Raw genomic sequence first — 22,783 nt, forward strand, 5'->3', positions numbered from 1 at the left:
TAATAATAATAATAATACTTTATGATTTGCTTCATCTGTGCTTGAGTGATTCTTTTACTTTGTGTCTTTGGTCTTTATTCAGGGTAATACAAAAATAAACACTTTCAACTGGTCCAAGATTCGCAAGCTAAGCTTCAAGAGAAAGAGGTTCCTGATCAAGCTTCATCCAGAGGTTCATGTGAGTATTGAAGGCCATCAGGAAGGCCAGATGTCGTCACCGGAGTTTAGACCCGAAGCTCAGCCTGCTGCTGTTTCCCCAGGGACCCCATCAGGATACACTTGAATTCACCATGGCCAGTAGGGACCACTGCAAAGTGTTCTGGAAGAAATGCGTAGAACATCACTCATTCTTCCGTCTCTTCGACCAGCAGCAACCCAAAGCTAAAGCTGTCTTCTTTAGCAGAGGGTCCTCCTTCCGATACAGGCAGGCATTGCTATCTCTGACCCATCTGTCCTGCACAACCCTTGATGGTGCACAAATAATGTACAGCCTGTCTGAAAGGGGAAGTGATGTAGTGTCGCATTTGTAATTGGAGTCCATGATGTTTATTTTAGTGGGAGGACACAGAAGCAACTTATGGAGTATATGAGGGACAGTGGTATTCGACGGACACCCTACCAGAGGTGAGCAGTTGTTTGCATTTGCCAAAACTCACCACATTGTTTGAGTCGAACTTCTCTTTCACAATAGATTTTACTTTCCCTCATTTAGCAGACACTTTTCTCCAAAGAAACTTACAATGTTAACCTACTTCCAAGTATTTACCCATTTGTACAGGTGAGTAATTTTACTGAAGGAATTCAGGATAAGTACCTTGCTCAAGGGTACTACAGCCGGAAGTGGGATTTGAATTTGCCACCTTTGGGTCCAAAAACAGTAGCTCTAACCACTATGCTACCAGGTGTTTTACATATACTTTTCCTTTTGTAGGAGGAACAGTAAGATGTGTGGGTCTACTCGCTCTCTGGCTTCTGATGTGCCAAAACAGGTCAGTTCAAGACAAGACTTTGATAGAGATGACACCATTTGGAAACAAGTTTGCTTGTAATCCTAAAGTTTTGCTTTCTCTATCTCAGAGCCTGAACTTCAGTGATAGCCTGAGGGTGCCTGAGTCTCCAAATTCAGTCTCCTTCCACTCCCTGCATAATTCGAGCCCTACCCCTCATCGAGAACCCCTTCAGCTGCAGCACCAGCCTTCCAAACAGTTGCAGCAGCCTACCGGGATACTCAGTTGTCCAAAAGAGGAATACTCGAAGACTGTCCCTCCAGCCCACACTTTCCAAGGTGCCCCTTGTCATTGTACAGCAGGAGACTGCAGTCCTTCAGTTTTGCCTTTTGAGTGTAGCAAATCCCACTTGCAGACTTTACTAAATGGCACTTGTAACGACAATGAGGTGGGAGGGAGAGGAATGAGGGAGAAAAAAGTGTTGCTCACTTCTGAAGAGTTGGATGTAGGGCAACTCGGAGCAAGGCAGGCACTCACCTTTTTGTGTAACAGCATAGACCTGAAGGTCAAAGAGGAGTTTATAGATGATGATGATGATGATGATTATTATGAGGATGATCCATTCAAAAGCTCACTTCTCAGTGGTGGTGCTGATATATGTGGTTGTGAGTTTGCAGATACAGGGCTTACACATGGATTCATGATGGTCAGTCCAAAGAAAACCATGGGTCCAGGGGGGCAGGATTTAAATGGGAACTCCAGTGTCTTCCCCTTAGGAGGGATGGGACATTCTGAGTATAGCTCCGTCATCAGCAGTCAGTCCAACTGCAGCTCGCTGGACTGCTTAGCCTTGAGTTCTGTATCAGATTCAGGTTTGGGTGTGCCCGAGTTGTCCCTGCTGGCCTTGCCAGATTCTGAAAATCCTTCAGAGGTTAGCTCGATGCTGAACTTTCCAGCATATTCGATCCGTTCTGAGGCCAGTTCAGCCATTCAGTTCAGTGACTTGGCAGAACAACTTGAGCAGCTCAGCTGCCCCCCAACAGCTACCGAGGGCTCGGATAGGGGCAGCTCAGACTTCACCTGGAACTGGGATTCTGATGATGCACTGCCCCCTGATCAGAATCTGTTCTTCAGTAACCCTCTGGCCACCATGAGCACTAGGGAGGGTTTCTAAATAGAATGCCATAATCTTAGAAATTAGGGCCTTCAGGACACCCCCCCAGGCCACTGGTATAAACATGTAACGACTCCTGTCATGGTGGGAATAAGACCTTATCTTTATTTCTGCATAGTGTTAGATACACTGGGTTCTCAACATGGTCGTAAAGTTGTTGGCGACCACTACTTCACAATCAGGAAAAGCACATATGTATGATACAGGTGGTCCCCAATTTACAATGGAGTTATGTTCCACGAAACCCATTGTAAGTTGGAAATATCGTAAGTCGAAAATGCATTTAATACACATAGTACGCACCTCTGCATGACCGACTAGGCGATGCAAATCGCTGCCGCTGCCCAGCATTGCGAAAGAGTATCACATTGCATATTGCTTGCTCTGGGGGGAAAAAAAAATCTAAACTCGATTCGCAGTCCAATTTGTACCGAGTGTCTATCACCAGCTCACCATTTCAAAGCTGAAAAATCATAAGTCGAGGCGCATCTGTATATAATACAGATGTCCCATGAGTTACTCAGTTAAAAAAAAAAAAAAAAAAAAAGAGATTTTCTGTAAAACCATTTATTCCGTTTTTATCAGCTACTTATCCTGTGCAGGTTCTGTGTGTTGTAGTGCCTACACTGGACACATACGGCATTTAGCAGGGAACACTGGATTGTAATACAACCGCTGCGTTGTAATAGTTTCATTATCTTTTGGTATCTTAAAGGAGCTTCTGCAGTATTGATCACCCTTTGGTAACTTCCCATTCGCTTTATTATCTATGCATTTAATAGAAGTGAATAGAGATGTATCAGTATGCTTGCAGGGTTGATTCTATAAAAGTCTTGGATTTAACTATAACACATAAAATCACAAGACATTTTAACATTTTTTATCGTTAAGCTACATTAAATTTAAAGCTAATTTTTAGAAAAAAGGTCAGCAGAATTGTAGTTTAATCACTGTTTAATCAGTCATCTTCAGTACTGATCACATCAGAGGAGCTCTAAACACTGAAAGAAATTGAATTATTCTAGTCCCATATTCCTACAATGTTAAGTTGCATAAATGCAATTGGTGTTTGTCTTTTTTTTTTTTTTTTTTTCCTCCCTTCAATAGACGACAAAAAAAAACAAAAAGGGGGGAAAATGTATCTTGGAAAATTTCTAACAAATATTTGAAACATGAGGACCCAATGCATAATGTTTTCAATATAAAACTATTTGTGTACATTATCACGTGATGTGTGGCTTAACAAATACAGCCGTCCCTCACACAACGGGGTTAATTAATTTCATCAAGTTACTGTCAGTTTGATCCTTTCACAATGGAGGTTCAACTATCATTTGTTGGGGGGGGAGAATAATTTCCTAATTAAAAAATATGATTTCTGAAATTTTAATCTTTTTTCTTTTTATTTTTTCCTCTGTTCAGCTTTTCCCAGTGCCTTTTGCATTTTTTCAGCCTTGTTAGAGACATTTTTTCAACCTTTTTAGGAGACATTTTCATAATTTTTCACACAGATGTTTGATATAACATTAATAAGATTATAACCTTTCCTCTGCAAACGACATGCAATTGCTAACCCCACTCTGTGCCTCTAATGAATGTTTGACTCTAGGTGACCTTCATTTGATTGCTACATTAAGGCTTTTTTTTATGTTAGCTGTCATAGTTTCCAGGGTAAGTTACAGGTTAATACATTAGAACTTGATGAATTAACCCTGTTTAGGGACTTGACTTACGTCAGTTGTGTATCTCTGTCTCAAGTCTGTTAAAGCAGCGGTGCTGCGGAGTGAAATACCGGTTGTGGGAGTAAAATGACATTGGATAGAATAAAAAATGTGCAGTATTTCCACAAGTGGTTTCAAGTTAGTGGGGGGCCTTATATACAGATGAGTCATTTTTTTGAGCATTTCATTGGATTTACATAGCCATTGTTTTTAATTTTTTTTTGACCAATCTCATTGGAAGAAAGGGTAAATTTTATAATAGACTTATTTGCTTTGTTGTTATAATTTTGACTTGGACATCATAGTGTCCAAGAACACCTACTGCCTTCACTGTTCAGTTTTAATATCGTGTATTCTAGACATATTTCTCCCATCTTCTTTAACAGGAAGGATTTTTTTTTTTTTAAAATGATCACATTTAGAATGCCCTCTATCTATTTCATTTCAGCTTCTCAGTACAATTTACATGATTTACTCTGTCCTTTTTTTAGCAGCATTCTGTGTTCCTGAATTTTATATATTGGTAGGAAATTGAAAACTGTCCTCATTCTGAACTCATATCCCTCGTATTTCATCTTGTAATTTTTCCTTATATAGTTTTCACTCATTGTCCGAAAGAGAATACACTGTGAGGGACTGTTCAGAGTCCTGTAATTTACTGGAGTAATGAATTACTATGTTTTATTTCAAGATGCCATTGTAAATGCTTCCAACACAGGCATCATACATAAAAAGGTATTTTGTTGCATGGTCTTAGAGGAGAATGTTTGCCTTATATTCTTATTGCGGATGACCTTTTACTAGCTCTGCAGAGGCTTCTCTATGTCTTTCAGCTGTAGCTTGTCTTCATACCAGTGCATATGAAGGCTCTTTTATACAGCTTTGCACCAAGCATCTGTGGAATTTTGCATGTTGAATGCTGCTCCTCTCTAAATTTTGACATTCAGCTGACTTTCCCAGCCTGGCAAAGTGTACAACACTAGACCATGTATCACTGCTGTGAAGCTGTTATGCAATCTATCCTTGCTTACTTCCTAAAAAGTTCTGTAGCCAATTACTGTACTACCATAATGCAATACACTAATAGTATTCTAGCTGTTTGAAATTTTCTGCTTGATTTTTATAATTGATGATGCACCATATTCTAAAGTGTTTAATGATTATATATAATCCAAACATTAAAGATAAAATCATTACAAAATACCCCTTTTTTTTTTTTTTTTTTTTTTTTTTTTTTTTTTTTTTTTTTTTTGCAATTGTGTGAAATTTCTACTCACTTAGGTTAATTTTTTTTCCCCATCTAATGAAGCCTCAAACCTTAAAATAAAGCTCTCAATGGGTGATTTTCATTTAGGAATTCCATTGAGAATTAAGTTTTTATCTTAATCAAGCAGATTTATTTTTTTATTACGATGCACAATTTTTGCTTTGTATTTCAACTGTTTATCCTCTTAATTTTTAACTTATTAAAGTTAAGATTGCAACTGATTCACTTACAGTAGTAATAAATCATCCTAATTTAGATGTGTGCAGGATCATTTTATGCATTCTTTCCATCCTGACCTTTCAGTATTAAACATGTGCTCTGTTCTTTGACCATACCTGTAAATCCATTATGGTTTTGAGAATATATATATATATATATAGGCTGTTTTTTACAGCAAGTATCATGTATAATGTGGAAAAAATATAAATATGAATTTCCTGTTTTATAGTGCAGAAGTTTGTGGTGATAAATGTCTGAAGTGTAAATTGCAGGAGGCGCATTCTTGTTATATAGCGCTCAGTTTTATATTGTAAGTAGTTTTATATTGTAATTCCTCGTGAGCAGGAGCTGGAAGGGTAGCCTTGGCGCAACCAGCCGATGAATGAAATTATAGTTTCTCTCGGTTCTGTGTTCTTCTGCCATTACGGTGCAAGACATACGCAGTGACCTTCTGCCGACTTAAGCTTCACTTTGGAAGTTTTATTCATATTTTTAGCCTGAAGGAAACTAGCAAGCACTTTCACGTGACTATGACTTTACCGCTGCAATGAAAAAGTAGCTATTAAAAGGTTTTGTGTCCGAAAACTCCTGTGCAATGCCAGTTTTGATCAGTCGTCCCAAAAATTTGCCAGCTTTTCAATTATTCAGCACAGTGAAAAATGAATGGACTTAACTGGACAGTTTTTCCTGGGTGTTTCAGTACAGCTCAGGCGGTGGAGATCTGCGGTCGGACAGAGCAGACTGAAGATCCTGTCTTGCAAAATGTGGGTGGTTCGCATTAGTTTCTCCATTCTTCGATTTATGTAATCAGTTTTGGGATCTGCAAGGTACTGTTATAATTGAAAGCCTATGTTTCACTTCAGTTTTACCGAATCAAAACGCAGAGCCTTTGAACTTTGTCTTAACCTACACATTTCTTTTGGTAGCCAAAATAGATGATTTGACTTTTATTTAGTTTGTGCTAAAGCCTATGGGTTTATAAGTATTGAAGGATACAATGGTTATAACATTTTAATGAATACGTTGTATGTCTAATGTTGTAAAACAGCATACACATACCTGTGTTTTGATTTTTTTCAAAAAAAATAAAATATTTTGAGTACCTTGGACTTGTTTAAATTCATTTGAATCTTTGTAGATATGAAGTTCAAAACAAGAACATGACGAAATAGCTGAGCTTTACACTTGGGTTATTTAAGGACAGTTTCTGTAGGAACTTGATAAATTTGATTTTTCTTTTAAAAAATTTTGTCTTTTTTAATAGTAAATCTAAAACGTGTACGCAATCAGATGTAGAATTCAAGGGATTTGTTTTGTTGCACGAATTGCTGTGTACTGTATGCAGTATGCGTTTGTGTTTTGTCAAACCTGCCAACTTTGGCAGCTAAAAGCACAATTTAATTTGACATGATTACATCTATTTTTAGTGAGTGGTATTGTTTATACAGTACATAAATAGAAATGGTAAGTGCAGCAGTATTAAGCGAAAAGACAGCTGGTAATGTAGTGGTTAGAGCTGCTGCCTTCAGACCTGAAGGTTGCAGGTTTGAATCCCACTACTAGCTGTAGTACCCTTGAGCAAGGTATTTACCCTAAATTGCTTCATTAAAACAACTTATCTGTATAAATGGGTAAATAATTGTATATAACTTAATATTGTAAGTTACTTTTCTCAAAAGCAACTTACAATATTATCAGTTGAATGAATAAATGTAAATGGACACACAACATAGCATAGGTGAATCCGTTCATTTCTGAAAGGCAAACCTGTGGCCTTAAATACTTTGTAAGGGCAGAAAATGTTGGTTAATCTTTTGCGCTAAACCCTGTATCTAGTTTGACAGCCTTTTAGGAGCAGGATACGTCTGAGTTTTTCTTTCCAGTTTCCATTTATGTTTTGCTCTGTTGTTGACCTGGATACACATCATTAAAGCGACCAGTGAAATAAAGTGTATGCCAAACCTTGACAGAAATTGAAATATTTTTGTGCTTTGGGAAAATAACACATTTATCTTTCAGTATATTATCTGCTGCAATTAACATAGTGTCACCATTTGGCTAGGAATTTAGAAATTTTTATAGGGGAAAAACTTAAGCGCATGCATTCTTAAATTGTGAGGGCAACTGATATTTGGGCAATGGGTGTGATTTATTGTACATTTGTAGTGCTTTGCCTCCCTAGCTTTTGCAGGTGTCAGGGACTTCCTGCAGTGTCCATAGCTCCATTCCAGTCATGATCACACTCTGTTTATTTGGGCTCCAGGCCAAGGAATTCCATTGCTATTCTCCACAAAAGCTGTGCTCCACCCCAGCTGCCTATCTGCCTCACACAGGGTACCAAAGTAAACTTTTCCCCGATCTATAGCCGCCAGACTAATGACATTCTTGATAAGCTGCTGTCTGGGAATTTAGTTCCGGGTCAGAAAGCCACCTCTTTCTTTTTTTTCCTCCTCTTTTCCCCCCTCCCCTCTTCCAGTTTTCTTGCTGTAAGGAGTAGAGTGTAAAGAGCTATGCCTTCAGTTTGCAGGAGATCTGTCAAAACAGTTCTGTGTGTATCATTTGTGACTTTTCTCTTAGAAACTAAAAGTCCCCTTTAGGTGCTTGCAAACTAAAGGCCAACTTCATCAGTCTAAATATCTTGGGACTCGCTTTGTTTTGGGAGGGGATGTTAAATATGTGAATTTTTTTTTTTTTTGTACTAATCTTCTGTAGTTGTGTTTAAAAATTTCTGATGGAATGTCTTCAGGATGCTCTTATGTACCTGAGACATGATGAAATGCATAAACTAGTTCACTGTTATGAGTATTAGATGAACCAGTTGTTTGGAGCTCTTCTTTATTAAAATCTTCTCTTTCGCAGGGAGCTCGCTGGACAGTGCTCAATCGCCACCCTTCGATTCAAAGAGCCCTCTTACCCTCTCGCCCTCCACCCAGATGTCCGCACTCAGCCTTCCAGGCCGGACACCCTCACCCCTGCAGAGCCCCATTCTAAGCGAGGTGGGCAGTCCTCGGCTGGGAGAGGATGAGGAGGGCAGAAGGAAGGTACGCTTGCCACATACCATCTTCCCCTACCAGCCACTGACACTTGCCCTATTCTTATGGCTGCTTCTTATAGTCAGTCTGGTCTCATCTCTGTTCCACTGGAGATAAATTCTTCTCTTATGCTATTCACTGAACTGGTTCTGAGAACATTTATGCTGTTTTTCTATTACTCCCAACACCCCCTACTTGGTTTAACAGACTACTTGCTTGTTTACAGTCTATCCTTGCAGTGCTATAAAACATGTATCGTGTTCTTCACCAAGGCAAGGTATAGGGTGGTCTTTTCGTTTCTGAGTACATGGAAAGTCATAATTTATTGTGAAAGGTCCTTGCTAAGATGACGCACATTATTTTTGTATGTACTTAACTTTTCTTGAATCAACATATCAGAAGGCTGTGATGGAGCCATATTATTCTTAAATTATTTTTAGAGTTTGCTGCGCTGGTATCTTGGCCTTATTGGTTTTTGTTTGATCTATTCTGTAATTCCAGTTGTCTTCAGAATTGCTTACTTTGGGTGGTTTGACGTTTTTAGAGGTTTCCCACCGACAAGGCCTACTTCATTGCCAAAGAGATCCTAACTACAGAAAGGACCTATCTAAAAGACCTCGAGGTCATTACTGTGGTGAGTGTCACAATACACACTACCTATCTTGGGGTCACAGTATCTGTTGCTGAATGAACAATTTTTCAGTCATATTGGTGTCCCTGTGTTCCGCAGTGGTTCCGCAGTGCGGTAATCAAAGAGAATGCCATGCCTGAAGGCTTAATGAACCTGCTGTTCTCCAACATTGACCCTATCTACGAGTTTCACAGGGGTTTTCTCAAGGATATTGAACAGAGGCTGGCACTCTGGTAAGTGTCTCTCCAACAGAGCTACTCAGGAAAATAAAATGAAAATTGAAATGGAAAACTTATCTGAAGAGTTTGCATTTCTCCATTTTTTGCCCCAGGGAAGGACGGTCTAATGCCCATGTTAAAGGGGAGTACCAAAGAATTGGGGATGTAATGCTGAGTAACATGTGTGCCCTGAAGGTAAGTATGACCTCACTTGACTGTGGGAAAGGAAAGATTATCCTCCATTTTGCTATCTTTATCCCTCGGTGGAAGACATGAGCAGCGTATGATAGTGCTGTAGTTCTTGTCTAAATTACTACTGTGTGTGTATGAATTATGGGAAGGATTAATTAAAAAAGCCAGTAATTTTTTTTTTTTTTTTTTTTTTTTTTTTTTTTTTTTTTTTTTTTTTTTTTTTTATTATTTTATATGCTGTGCAAGTGTGCAGTAGTTTCATGTGAGGCGGTGATAACAGCCATTTGGAACTGTGTTGAACTGTGTTGCCCCATGTAGGAATTCACCAGTTACCTGCAAAAGCACGATGAGGTTCTTACTGAGCTGGAGAAGGCCACAAAGCGACTCAAGAAACTGGAGACTGTTTACAAGGAATTTGAGCTGCAGAAGGTCTGCTACTTGCCCCTTAACACCTTCCTGCTGAAGCCCATCCAGCGACTCATGCACTACAAGCTAATTCTTGAGCGGCTCTGCAAGCACTATGCCCCCCACCACCGTGATCATAGTGACTGCAAGGGTGGGTGTAGCTCCTACTGCAATAGTCACAGCTGCACTTTAGTCACACGCCTAGCGATTTTCTCAGTTCTTTGTTCTGTAAGATTCTAGGAGACTGAAATCAAGAAAAGTTTTTTAAAACAAAAGTACAGCCTAAAGTAGATGGATAGTCTTGAAAGCTCTACAATTTAAAATGACCTTCTAGTTGCAGTGGTATATGGCTTCTTCCAGCCCACTGAAGCCACCATACGCTTCTATGACTTATTTTTGTCCTCTGTTTGTCCTTTTCAGAGGCGTTGAAAGTGGTGGCTGAGATGGCCGCTCAGCTCCAGAGCAGTCTCATCCGACTGGAGAACTTCCAGAAGTTGACAGAGCTGCAGAGGGACCTGATTGGCATCGAGAACCTCACAGCTCCTGGAAGGGTAGGTACAAACAGAGTTTGACGGTCCTGCAGTGTTCTTTAACACCGACACGGTGAGTTGGGCTCATGTAAGGAAAAGTTCAAGGAGATAAAATGTTCAATATGTCTGTCAGGCTCAAGTTTTATTTCCGATGTCCAGCAATTCATCCGAGAGGGCTGCCTCTACAAACTTACGAAGAAAGGGTTGCAGCAGAGGATGTTCTTCTTGGTAAGTGGTTTCTACGGATCGTCTGATCATTGGACTTTTTAAACCAATTTAGGTGTCAAAGATGGCTCTAATTAAAATGTTGTATTTGTAAATGTTTTCTTCCTTTTGTACTGCCAGTTCTCAGACATGCTCCTGTACACCAGTAAAGGGGTGACTGCCACAAACCAGTTCAAAGTGCATGGACAGCTGCCTCTACATGGCATGCTTGTGAGTATATTGGTCTGTTTATGTGCATCAGCCCACATCTGTCACCTCGCTCTGTACTAATGTACATCTCCTCTGTTTTGAGCAGTTGTATTTCCCTGATAATGTTGAACCGTGTCACCAAACTTGTGATGCACAAAGCGACTGAAAATTAAATATTTTACAGCACAGTTTTGGTGTTTTCTTTTTAAAATTTCAAATGGCAACTGCATTTCATGGTAAATTCTGCTTTTCTCTGCCTCTTCCTGAAGTTATTTTCATTGAGTATTTGCTCTTCTTTCTCAGCTGGTGAACTGATTAACTTGTGATTATATGTAAAATATTAGAATTATTTACAACTGAACATATGATAAGGCTGTTAGTTTTATTGTCATTATCATTATGATGCAGTCCATGAAATTCCAAAGGCATCCATTTTTGGCGGTTCTTCCATGACATGAGCTTAGAACACGTATGTGGTGAAGCAGGTCTTCTGGACATGAGTGAGCTATGGAAGCTCAACAAGCTTCCCTCAGTTTGACCATGCAGGGGCTCCTACTGTAACCTGTAACTGTTTCTCCTTCACTCCTGAATGCAGCTCATAGTTCTGGATGTGCCGGTGAGTAGTAATGCTAGGGGCTTTGTCATTCCAGTGCCTGAAGACACTGCTAATGCCCTATACTTATGTGCTTGTGTAGAACTGGTAGATGCAGGTTTTAGACAAAAAAAAAAAAAAAAATCTAAATACCTAAGTGCTTATGATAGAAGTCATGATACCACTTAAACAAAGCATATATTGTAGTTAAAGGTTTTGCATACATGCATTTTCAAATATCCTGACATTATTCAACAATTATGGAGGCCTAAAGAGGCTTAATAGGCAGTCACAAAACCTGCAATTGTTTAAGGGTTAGAATGTAGAATGTCATCACTGCTTATTAGAAAAACTGTGCTGGAAAAAGGCACATTATAGAAAGAGATGGATGACTTTGGTGATTTTGGTAGAGTGAGAAAAGTCGACATGTTCAAAGAGGTCTGGTTTTCTTTGTTTCTGATTTTATGGGCTTTCTTTCTTACTGCTTTTGCTTATGTAGTTTATATGTTGTCGGTATGTAGATTTTGTGAATAGCGGGGTCATGATAAATGGACATAACGCTGTCCTAGTGGTCTTCTGATCGCTCCAGGACAGTAAAAATGTCACGGAGACCTCTGCATGTTGTTGCCATTTTGTTCTTCAGTCACCTTAAAAGTAGCTTATATGTACCTTATACGTGATGTGAGTACTGCATACGTCACCTTTCTTTACATATGTCACATGGTCCTTATGAACAGGTCTCCTTCCCCACCTCAGCATCTTTGGTGGAAGAATGTGCTCTAAGCTTTAGTTTGTTTCAGCATCTTCTTTTGTTCTTTCAGCCTCTGTTTTTAAATACAAAAGTAAGATCTTAAGTCAAACAAAGCTCTTCTATCTGAACATGGTAGGCAGCTGAACGCACAGCAGCATTGAAATTCACCATTTCAATGTCTTTGTCCACCTCGTCCAGGTTGAGGAAAGTGAAAACGAGTGGTCTGTGCCCCACTGCTTCACCATCTATGCGGCACAGAGGACCATTGTTGTAGCAGCTAGGTGAGTGTAAGAGATCAGGTTATAAAGCTTCACACCCCAGACAGCTACAAGCACTGCTGCAATATCATAACAAGCATTGTTACGCGAACAACTGGCACAATTAAGTGTGGAAACCGAAATCTTCTGTCAATTTGAAATCTGCAGATTTGTTATTGCATTTATTAAGTTTGACTCCCTTTACCCCTGCTTTATGCTTCCAGCTCTAAAGTGGAGATGACAAAGTGGATTGAAGACTTGAACATGGCAATCGACATGGCCAAGAAGTCTAGAGAGAAATCTGAAATTGTTCTGGATCCTGGCCTCTGCGATAGGTCCAACAGTAAGAGTCCTTTTTTTTTTTTTTTTTTTTTTTTTTTTTTTTTTTTTTTGGAAAAATGTTGCTTATGTGAATACATCAGAAGTCTTTATACTGAAAGAATACTGAATAAGAAAAATATACTTTTCCTCCATTTAATTTGTGAATGCTCATAAATGTCCAGTGGTACACACTGGCAAACTGGTACCCAAAGACATTCAAATGTAGACTGAAGATCAGCATTATGGTGACATTATTTTTTGTAAAACACAGTAGATGTCTGCTGATCTCATTCTACATAATACTTTATAGTATGTAACTAGTCTGAACTATTTTGTTACTACACTACGATTTTTTTTTTTTAATGTCATAAGTTGAACATATGCCTGCGCTTCAAGGTAAATATGGGTTAGAACACTTTAATAAGGTTTAAACTGTGTTTATGTGAAATTAGTTTTCTTAATTAAACCCCAGAGATTTTTTTTTCCTATAGTCTTTATGATGTGAAAGATTTTTTTTTTTTTAATGGTATTCTGTTTTTCAAAATAATGATTGCTTTTGAACGTAATGCTCACAGGTATACGCACACACAGGTGCACGCACACACATAGTGGATCTGTAGAGTGATAGGTACATAATATGTACCCTCCACACTCCCTGCAGTGATGTAGTTAATCCCCCCTCCTTTCCCAATTCGCTATTCCCTTCATACTCCACTTCCATCCCAACCTCCTTCCCACCTCCCTAACCGCACCACATCCCAGGGTCCTCCGATGAAGTGTCTCTGGAATCGGAAGATGACACACACTCCTCCCGCAGCTCCCTGGACAAGCAGACGCACCACCGTGCCAACACCACCATGCATGTCTGCTGGCACCGCAACACCAGCGTCTCAATGTCTGACCGCAGCCTGGCCGTGGAGGTACCTTCCCTTCCCTGTCCCCTCACATCCTGCGTCCGTCCCCTTTCTTGCTCTGTCCAGCCCTTTCGCTCACTGTCACACTGCCCTGTACACACAAACCTTCAGCAATGCACACAAGAGACTCTTTCAGTATGGTTTCTGAATGTTTCTGACTCTACACTCTGCTTGTGCACCTTAATAAGAGGCTTATGATGGAAAGGGAAATGATGGCACTCTCTTTAGTTGGGCACAATTCCATTGGGTAGAAAAAGAATAGCGACTGGTGCAGGGTGGGTTTGTCTCATAGCGCCACCTACCGGATGATTTGAGCATGGTCCCTGTTCCTTGGAATAATAGGAACTCCTGTTCCTCAGAAGGGAATTCCAGAGTCTGTCTCTATTTTTTTTTTTTTTTAATATGTGTTCAATAGCACCTGTTTATGATGGCTGTGCAAAGGTACATGAAGGACTTCCCTTTCTCACTAACAGCTCTATGGAAATTTTCTCTGATCCATCCTACTCACTCCTTACTGTGACTCTAACGCTTCTGTCCTCTTTGTCTTCTCTTCTACTTTCTCCCACATTTTCATTTTTCTCCCTCCCAATGCTTTCGTTTTCCCACATCACATCTCCTACCCCAGTGCACTGCTCTCCAGCCGTGTCCCCGGAGCTGCCCCCTCGCTACCTCTTGGGTCAAGGCCAGAGGCCCAACACCATCACTCATGTGTGCTGGTACCGCAGCCAGAACCTCTCTTTCTCTGATTACCTGAGCATGAACCAGGTATAGCTGGTCCAAGAGCTACCGCTGCAGTCTCTCTAGCTATCTTGCACCAGAGTGTCAGCTTGATGTATTTGTTTGATTTCATAATTTTTACAGCTTGATTTATGTTATAGATCTACAGAATTTGTTTTAGCTCTTTTTTTCTATGCGCTTTTTTTGCTCATTTCTCTAATTTGGGATTCTGAAATACCTTTGTGGCCATCATGCTTGAGGAAAAACTATGATTTGTCCCAGTTTCGATTAATACACTTTTACAGTGTACCCACGCAGTGGTCCTCCGGTGAAGTTCAGTCTTGTCTCCTCATTCTAATTCTAAGAATCAGTAAGAAAAGATGATCAAGGTATTGTATATGTAAACACACTTTGACTGAGCCACACAGATAAGTGTTGATAATTCAAGAGTTTAGAAAACCAGCTTCATACAATGTTATTGACTGGAAATGCTTGTGTATAGCGCAGCTCTGGGAGCTGAACCAACTGTGGATGCAGCACCCAGGTAACCATGCTGTCCTTTTCTCCCTTGTCACCTTCCTCCAGAACCAGCTGTCTGGGTATCTCTTGAGAAAATTCAAGAACAGCAATGGCTGGCAGAAGCTGTGGGTGATCTTTACAAACTTCTGCTTGTTTTTCTACAAAACACACCAGGTACTCTCACTACAGCACATCCTCACCTTTGAAAGTCTAGTGTTCGGTTCCAGCTTAACCCAACTAGCCATTAGAGATTTAGGAGCTTTCAGCAGTTTAGATGAAAACAGTGTTACAAGTTTTGTTTAATGGATTAGAAGTTATAATATGAAAAGTTACATTATATAGATCTGAAGAAGATAGTTTAATCGTTGTATGAGATAGCTGTTGACCATACAGCAAGAATATTTCAGAACAGAATGCTGTATGAGGTGGCATTGTCTTGTCATAGCCAAGGGCATGTCATGACAACGTCAAAAGTGTCCTTAAAAACACTGGCTTCAAGACAAAGTAATACACAACATTACCATTACTCTGATTGCAGAAGTCATGCTTTGTATTATTTTGTACCAAAAAAAATGTTACAGTACAGCAGAAACTCTTATTTGACTCAGCATTCATAATGAGTGATGTACACAAGACAGCAAAGCACTTAATGTGACCCTTGGTTTCTAACTGTCCAACACTTAGTCTCATTGTTCTTTACGGTCTTTGTTAGAGAGTAAAAAGGCAACAGGTTTGAATTCTGCCTTCAGCTGTACTACCTTTCAGCAAGGTAGTTAATCCTGAATTGCTCCAGTAAAATTATCCAGCTCTAGAAATGAATAAATATTTGTAAGTAGATTGTGTGTTGCTCTGGAGAAATGTGGCAGCTAAATAAATAAATGTAAGTGTGAAAATACAGTGCTGTGAAAAAGTATTTGCCCCTTCCTGATTTTTTTTTTTTTGCATATTTGTCACAGTTAAATGATTGAGATCAAACAAATTTTAATATTACACAAAGATAACCCGAGTAAATACAAAATGCAGTTTTTAAATGACGATTTCATTTATTAAGGGAAAAAAACTGTTCAAACCTACCTGGCCCTATGTGGAAAAAGTAATTGCCCCCTAAACCTAATAACTGGTTGTGCCACCCTTGGCGGCAACAACTGCAATCAAGCGTTCGCGATAACTGGCAATGAGTCTTTCATATCGCTGTGGAGGAATTTTGGCCCAGTCGTCTTTGCTGAATTGTTTTAATTCAGCCACATCTGAGGGTTTTCGAGCATGAACGGCCTGTTTAAGGTCATGCCACAGCATCTCAATCTGCTTTAAGTCAGGACTTTGACTTGGCCACTCCAAAACCTTAATTTTGTTTTTTTTGAGCCATTCAGAGGTTGACTTGCTGGTATGTTTCAGATCATTGTCCTGCTGCATAACCCAAGTGCGCTTGAGCTTGAGGTCACGAACTGATGGCCGAACATTCTCCTTCAGGATTTTCTGGTAGAGCGCAGAATTCATGGTTCCATCAATTATGGAAAGTCATCCAGGTCCTGAAGCTGCAAAGCAGTCCCAGACCATCACACTACCACCACCATGTTTGACTGTTGGTATAATGTTCTTTTTATGAAATGCTGTGTTAGTTTTACGCCAGATGTAATGGGACGCACACCTTCCAAAAAGTTCAGCTTTTGTCTCATCAGTCCACAGAATATTTGCCCAAAAGTCTTGGGGATAATCAAGATGTTTTTTGGCAAATGTGAGATGAGCCTTTGTGTTCTTTTTGGTCAGCAGTGGCTTTCGCCTTGGAACTCTCCCATGGATGCCGTTTTTGCCCAACCTCTTTCTTATTGTTGAATCATGAACACTGATCTTAACTGAGGCAAGTGAGGCCTGCAGTTCTTTAGATGTTGTTCTGGGTTCTTTTATGAGCTCCTGGATGAGTTGTCATTGCGCTCTTGGAGTAATGTTGGTAGGCTGGCCACTCCCGGGAAGGTTCACCACTATTCCAAGTTTTCTCCATTTGTGGATAATGGCTCTCACCAGGTTTGCTGGAGTTCCAAAGCCTTAGAAATGGCTTTGTAACCCTTTCCAGACTGATACATGTCAATTACTTTGTTTCTCATCTGTTCTTGAATTTCTTTAGATCGCGGCGTGATGTTGCTTTTTGAGACCTTTTAGCGTGCTTCACTTTCTCAGACAGGTTCTGTTTAAGTGATTTCTTGATTTTTTCCCCCCCCCCACTTTGTGTGTGTGTGTGTGTGTGTGTGTGTGTGTGCGCGCGCGCAGGATGACTTCCCCTTGGCGAGCCTCCCGTTGCTTGGTTACACAGTGAGTACTCCAGCAGAAGCTGACAGCATTCAAAAGGAGTATGTCTTCAAGCTGCAGTTCAAGTCCCATGTGTACTTCTTTCGGGCAGAGAGCGAGTACACCTTCGAGAGGTACTTTTCTTACTCCCTACAGCAGTCTTTTAGTAGTCAAAATTCTGAGTGGGACACATCTGTTGTTAATTGATCAAAATCCTTAGTCTGAATTAGTCACTCGTATGTTTTGATATGATGTTATGGAAGTACGTGAACTAAGTAAGCCGACTTTCGTCTTGGAGCTATGTTGACAACACAGAGGTTCGATGAAGACTGAAGCTTCTCAGTGGTGCTGTTGTGTCTTGTCTTCAAGGTGGATGGAGGTGATCAGAAGTGCAGCCAGTGCTACAGGCCGCTTGAACCTCCTTGTTCCCAGGGAACCTCTGCAGGTGAATGGAAACTAGGCATCTCGCTGGACGGAGCCTCTGGAGATTGAGGCTGGGCCTCATAAACTCCTCTGGGAATTTTTTTTTTTTTTTTGTCTTAATATAATTGTTACTGATATTTTATCTAAGAAACTCTGCTGTCATAAGAGTACAGCTATTTGGAAGAACTGGATTAGACTAGAAGATTTTCTCTCTCTCTCTACTGAGTCTGGTTTGGTTGTTTAATGGTGGTGATATGCCATATTACTAATTTCTCCAGATGTTGTGTACCAGTCAAGAGCTTTGGCTGTGGCCCAAACAAAAGAATCCCACATGGAAAAAGATGTACCATATATCAAATTATTTTCGTGGAGTAATCTGAGGCTACAACATATTTCAGTGCGAGATGCAGTGATAAATGTACTATTATTATTGTTATTATTATTAATGTAGTACATTCCTCACATATTTTGGCTTGCATTACCAAGCAGTTTTGCCTTAGTAAGTTTACACCATATCAGAGGAAGTCGTAAGTCATCACGTTAGTTGGCCAGATGTAAACCATACGAAGAAATGGATATGCAAATCATATAACCAAAACAATAATGGTACATATCCCACCTGATTGGCTAAATCAGTGGCCTCTATATGGCCTTGATATTTATAACTGATGAATGTTAAGAGACTTAGTCATTGACTAGAAAATGAGCCCAACTCTCTGCGAGCTCCTCATTCGGCCTACAAAACCTTCCTCGTACCAATGTGCAAATATTGTTTTTCTAACAGGCTCGTTCATTCTGTCTGAACATCTGGCACCAAGTTGGGAGAGAAGTCAGCACTGTGCCATACGTATCTTAGTTCCAGAGCATCAATCCAAGTAGTCTAAAATGGCCTTTAATAGTATTATTTGACAGTAGTCTAATATTGTTAGAAGAAAATACTAGACCATTATGCATTGGTTTCTCTTTCTTGGTGAGAGTGGGCACAGGTCCCATGAAAGTTCTGGTTTTTGATGTGAAGCTTTACCATTATCATGCCTGACTGATTTCCACTGGATACCTATTGAACTGTGGTAGTACACAGTGTGCAGAGGTAAAAACTTCATTAAGCTGTAACAGTATTATTATGTTTACATATAGGTTGTAATAATTTTGTCAAAACATCACTACTGGAAAAACTCAAGCGGCTCTGCAGTAACAACTTTTTCTGCTGATCACATGTTGAATATATTATACTGCAAGGACAAAAAATCAATTTATATTTAGCTATAAAATCTACATTGAACTGCTAAAACATAAGCCAGAAATTAATTTTAAAAAGCTCTTTAGAAGAAGTGGTATACTATACAGTATATAGGTTTCAGTAATGTTCAAAAGGTTGATGTTCTGGAACAACATCATTACATACTCTGTTACTAAAAATGTAAATGTAGGCAAATAGCTAATAATAGTAATGATGCTTGAAAGACAGTTGTTAAAAGCCAGCCGGCCAGCCTGCCCATTACTGTTGTTTCCTCCTCACAACTTCAGGCTGAAGTCCTTCATATCCTTTTATCATCATCATGAAATTTCCAGGGTAGTTGGTGCTGCATCACAGCTGTTTAACTTTGAATCTTAGACATAGCCAAGCATTTTTCAGCCATGAAAAAAACTCCATTTAGCTTGGGTCTGTGTACGTAGCGTTCATTCGTTTTTTTTTATTCGAAATTGAAAAAACAAAATGTGAATTACGATGCCTTTATTCTTTTTTGTTTTAAAAATGGAAAACAAATTATGAATTATGTTTAACAGCCATTTTTTGCTCAAAATGTAAAATACTGAAAATATGCATCATTTATAGTTTCTTGCCGTCTTATTTGTTGACTTGGAGTTATTTTTGTTTTGTGTTATTCTTGAACAACCTGGATGTAAACGAATTGAAACCGCACATAATCCATCCGTGGTTTCATCAAACATGTTTGCTTCACTCCAAGTTATTCATAAGTTAATATTGATCACTACCTGCTTTTCAAAAGCAGCAAGAGTGACAGTACAGGAGGATGACATGTCCACCAAGAAAATTGGCAGGATTTTTCAGGTGCTACTTCTTAAGAATCTTATTATTAATTAAGCGCAGCTGTTAAAAGCACTGTGAAGTTCTAGGTTAGGCTACTTGTTATATTGGAAGTATTGTGCACTTTAGGGCATTCATCATATTTGGTATTGTGGGATTTTGATTTCTTCACTTCGTATGATTAAATGAAAAGAGAAAAATAATAAACAAGTCCTTTTCTTTTTTGTGTGTGCTCAGAAGCAATAAAAAGCCATTTTTCCTCATTTTTCTGCAACGTACACGGACCTAATTCGCATTTAGTTTTTCAATTTCGAATCAAAAAACTAATGAATGCTACGTACACAGACCAGTTAGCTTTCACTCAATTTAAATTTCAGATGGGTTGTGAGATTAATTTTGCAAGAATAATTTGTAGCACATGCCCTTACAAAAAGTATTATAAGTGTAAATGTGATCTTATAGCAATCCCTCTTTGAAGATGAGGCCACTACTACTAGAATCCATTAAAATACCAATACGGTCCATTATATGACCACTAAGCACCCTTACACTTGCAAAATAATATGGTGAAGTGTTGAGAGAAAATGGTATTAAAAGTAAAAACTACCTAATGCCAATAGAATACCAGCAAAGTCAAATAAAACCAATATAGCTAATGGCTCTAATGCTTCTAAAGTTTTTATTTTTAATAGCAGGGGTGACAAGTCAGGCAGTTCATCTGCATCCTCTCTACAGTGCTTTTGGGCTGCTCCAGCAGGTTTTGCATCTGTGCTGTTGTACAGGCTTGACCTCTTATGTATTTAGTGTCAAAATTATCAAAGTGGCGCGCTCCACCTTTTCTCCGGATGCTTTGGTAACTTGACAGATCTTTGAGGCAGACTACACTCATATAACTTGTTAAGTTGTGCTTCAGGAGGATGAAACTGATATGATCCATTGGACAAAGTATTTCTTTTTTTTTTTTTTAAATATTATAAAAACAGCCTTTTTTTTTTTTTTTTTCTTCCTTCTCCCCTGCAATGCCGCCACTAAAGCATCCAAACAGTAAGAATGCTCTGGCATACATTATTTCAGCCTCAGTTAAAATTCTTTTCTTAACTTCTAAAAACAATATTTGTTATACAGCTACAATATACAAGCACCCCATCCAGGGTATACCTTGCCTCATACTCATTGCTTTTGGCATAGGTTTCATTAAGATGAACAGTTATCAGTAGTAAACAAACCAATGATTATTTATGTGAGAGAGTGATTACATTTTCCAAGCATCATACAGCTTGTTGGGGTGTGGTGAAATTTATAGTAATTTGTCATTTGTAGTTTAATGTGCAACATAAAAATGAGCATACAAGAAAAAACATGCATTCATTTATTTATAAGTAGTGTGTTGAAATACAATTTGATTCACTTGTCCCATGCATTTTGTTTGAAAATATTTACATATGTTAACATACTGTATCATAAAGATACATGTTTACTATATGTGAATCAGAAACATTTGAAATGCATATTAAATGTTCTACTTCATTTTTCAATTAATATTGCATTTTTGAAATGGCCTGACAGTCACTGCTAAACATTCACAAATGTAAAAACACAGTAATTGTGCATTACAGCATTTAAAATTCAAAAAAAAAAAAAAGGTGAATTTTTTGAGTTCTTTGGTTGGAACTTTAATTCGACCTCAGTAAAAACGAGCTGTTAGCCCTGAAGTGCCACAACCAACTACAGCTGGAAAAAATGTTGTGCGATAACTGTTAACTGCACCATTCTGAAAACTATGCTATGAAAACCAATTGTGAAGTCTCACAAATGTTTTTTGAATTATGGTGGAAGAAAAAGATGGAACATTTTTGACCTGAGTAAGCTAACGGTAAACATCCACAAATTTAGAAACGCATTATACATCAGTTATAGATTGCTAAAAGCCGATATAAAAACATATTTGACCTGTTTTCTGTCCATCTCTCTCTAGTTCTGTCACTGTTTTGCTTTTATACTGCTTATAATGCTCTGTGTTCTTTAGTTATGAAAATCCAAAATGCTAATTTTTTCATCCTGTATTCTTGAATATTTGTACCTCTTCCTTACAGCATGGTCATACGTCTTTCAGACGCTCAAAGTTACTGTGTTTTCTATTTTTCCACGCTGTCACCTTCCGCGTTGCCTCTCTCTTCTGCCTTCCATTATCAGCAGAGGAACTGCCCTGTATTGGGTGTCATGTGGAAGAGGGAAACCTCTTCCTTCCTGCTTGCACCAAAATTGCCACTGGCATAGTACTGCCAGCTGGTAACTATGTGGGACTTATCAATAAAGTTTTTAAAAAAAAAATAAAATAAAAATTATACACACACATACCTACAGACATGATGTTAAATGAATCTTGGTAGAGTGCGTTATACAACTTTTCTCATTTTTATAAATAAAGTTCACATTCTGAGAACTGATTAGTCAAATTCATAATTTTTTTTTTTGTTTTTATTTTTTAAATGGATGAGCCTTCAGGGTTGTTTCAAGTATAAAGTTGTTTCAAGGTCTCCAAGAGCCTCCTTATTGTCACCATGGGTAGTCAGTTGTTTTTAATAAAATCAGAAGAGGGAAACCAAGAAAGAGCTGAAGTATAAATGTTACGGGTTTTGAAGTGAGTACATGACAAAGAGGACTTACGGTACTGTCTTCTTGATGAGTATAAATAGGTGGGCAAAGAATAGTGTATTATACTGTGTTTGGTGTTGGTCACACTGAAAGGGGAAATGAGCAGAGGAAGAAACCATGTTGATGACTGTGTCTGGAATGAAGACGTTTTGGTTTCGGGGAAGTAAATCGATGGGACACCTTTGGCTTTCAGCAGCAAGGTGGGGTATGTAATCCACAGGGGTTTTGTGCTGTTAAGGTGGAAGTTTAGCTACATGGGATGGAGCTCCAGTGTAATTTTACCCTGGAGTAGAGAAGCTGTGCATGCTATGGTGAGCTGGAGTTGCTGGAGACCATAAATTTTTTTTTTTTTTTAATTTTAAATGAACAAGTATTAAACTAGCTCCCAGGTTTAACTACAAATTGAGTGACATGGAGGAAGCAACATCATGTTTTCACTTGAGCATATTATGTGTTTGATTGACAGATCCAGCACAGTGATAGAGAGATTCTCAAAATACCTCCAATACCACAATTGCTAGTATTTTAGTCACAGTGCATCTTTAGAACAT

The 22,783-nt window shown here is 38.9% G+C and overlaps 1 protein-coding gene across 4 annotated transcripts in view; it reads left to right on the forward strand.

The window, feature by feature from the left end:
* Positions 1-22,783, forward strand: part of farp2 (FERM, RhoGEF and pleckstrin domain protein 2) — a 48,520-nt gene that overhangs the window by 24,960 nt on the left and 777 nt on the right. Inside the window, exons 9-27 of one of the 4 annotated variants that reach the window (XM_018738699.1) lie at positions 83-178; positions 261-424; positions 556-624; positions 932-989; positions 1,078-1,285; positions 8,188-8,369; positions 8,905-8,994; positions 9,091-9,224; positions 9,323-9,404; positions 9,720-9,957; positions 10,227-10,357; positions 10,496-10,564; positions 10,682-10,771; positions 12,292-12,374; positions 12,575-12,693; positions 13,434-13,591; positions 14,888-14,995; positions 17,087-17,238; positions 17,474-17,549. In XM_018738699.1, the coding sequence (XP_018594215.1) occupies positions 83-178; positions 261-424; positions 556-624; positions 932-989; positions 1,078-1,285; positions 8,188-8,369; positions 8,905-8,994; positions 9,091-9,224; positions 9,323-9,404; positions 9,720-9,957; positions 10,227-10,357; positions 10,496-10,564; positions 10,682-10,771; positions 12,292-12,374; positions 12,575-12,693; positions 13,434-13,591; positions 14,888-14,995; positions 17,087-17,238; positions 17,474-17,549 (2,307 nt within the window). Of the gene's footprint in view, positions 1-82; positions 179-260; positions 425-555; positions 625-931; positions 990-1,077; positions 1,286-8,187; positions 8,370-8,904; positions 8,995-9,090; positions 9,225-9,322; positions 9,405-9,719; positions 9,958-10,226; positions 10,358-10,469; positions 10,565-10,681; positions 10,791-12,291; positions 12,375-12,574; positions 12,694-13,433; positions 13,592-14,887; positions 14,996-17,086; positions 17,239-17,473; positions 17,591-22,783 lie in introns of those variants that run through there. The other 3 variants (XM_018738698.1, XR_001965457.1, XM_018738700.1) reach the window with 3 other exon arrangements.

Source organism: Scleropages formosus, chromosome 3, assembly GCF_900964775.1.
Source record: "Scleropages formosus chromosome 3, fSclFor1.1, whole genome shotgun sequence".
Taxonomy (NCBI): domain Eukaryota; kingdom Metazoa; phylum Chordata; class Actinopteri; order Osteoglossiformes; family Osteoglossidae; genus Scleropages; species Scleropages formosus.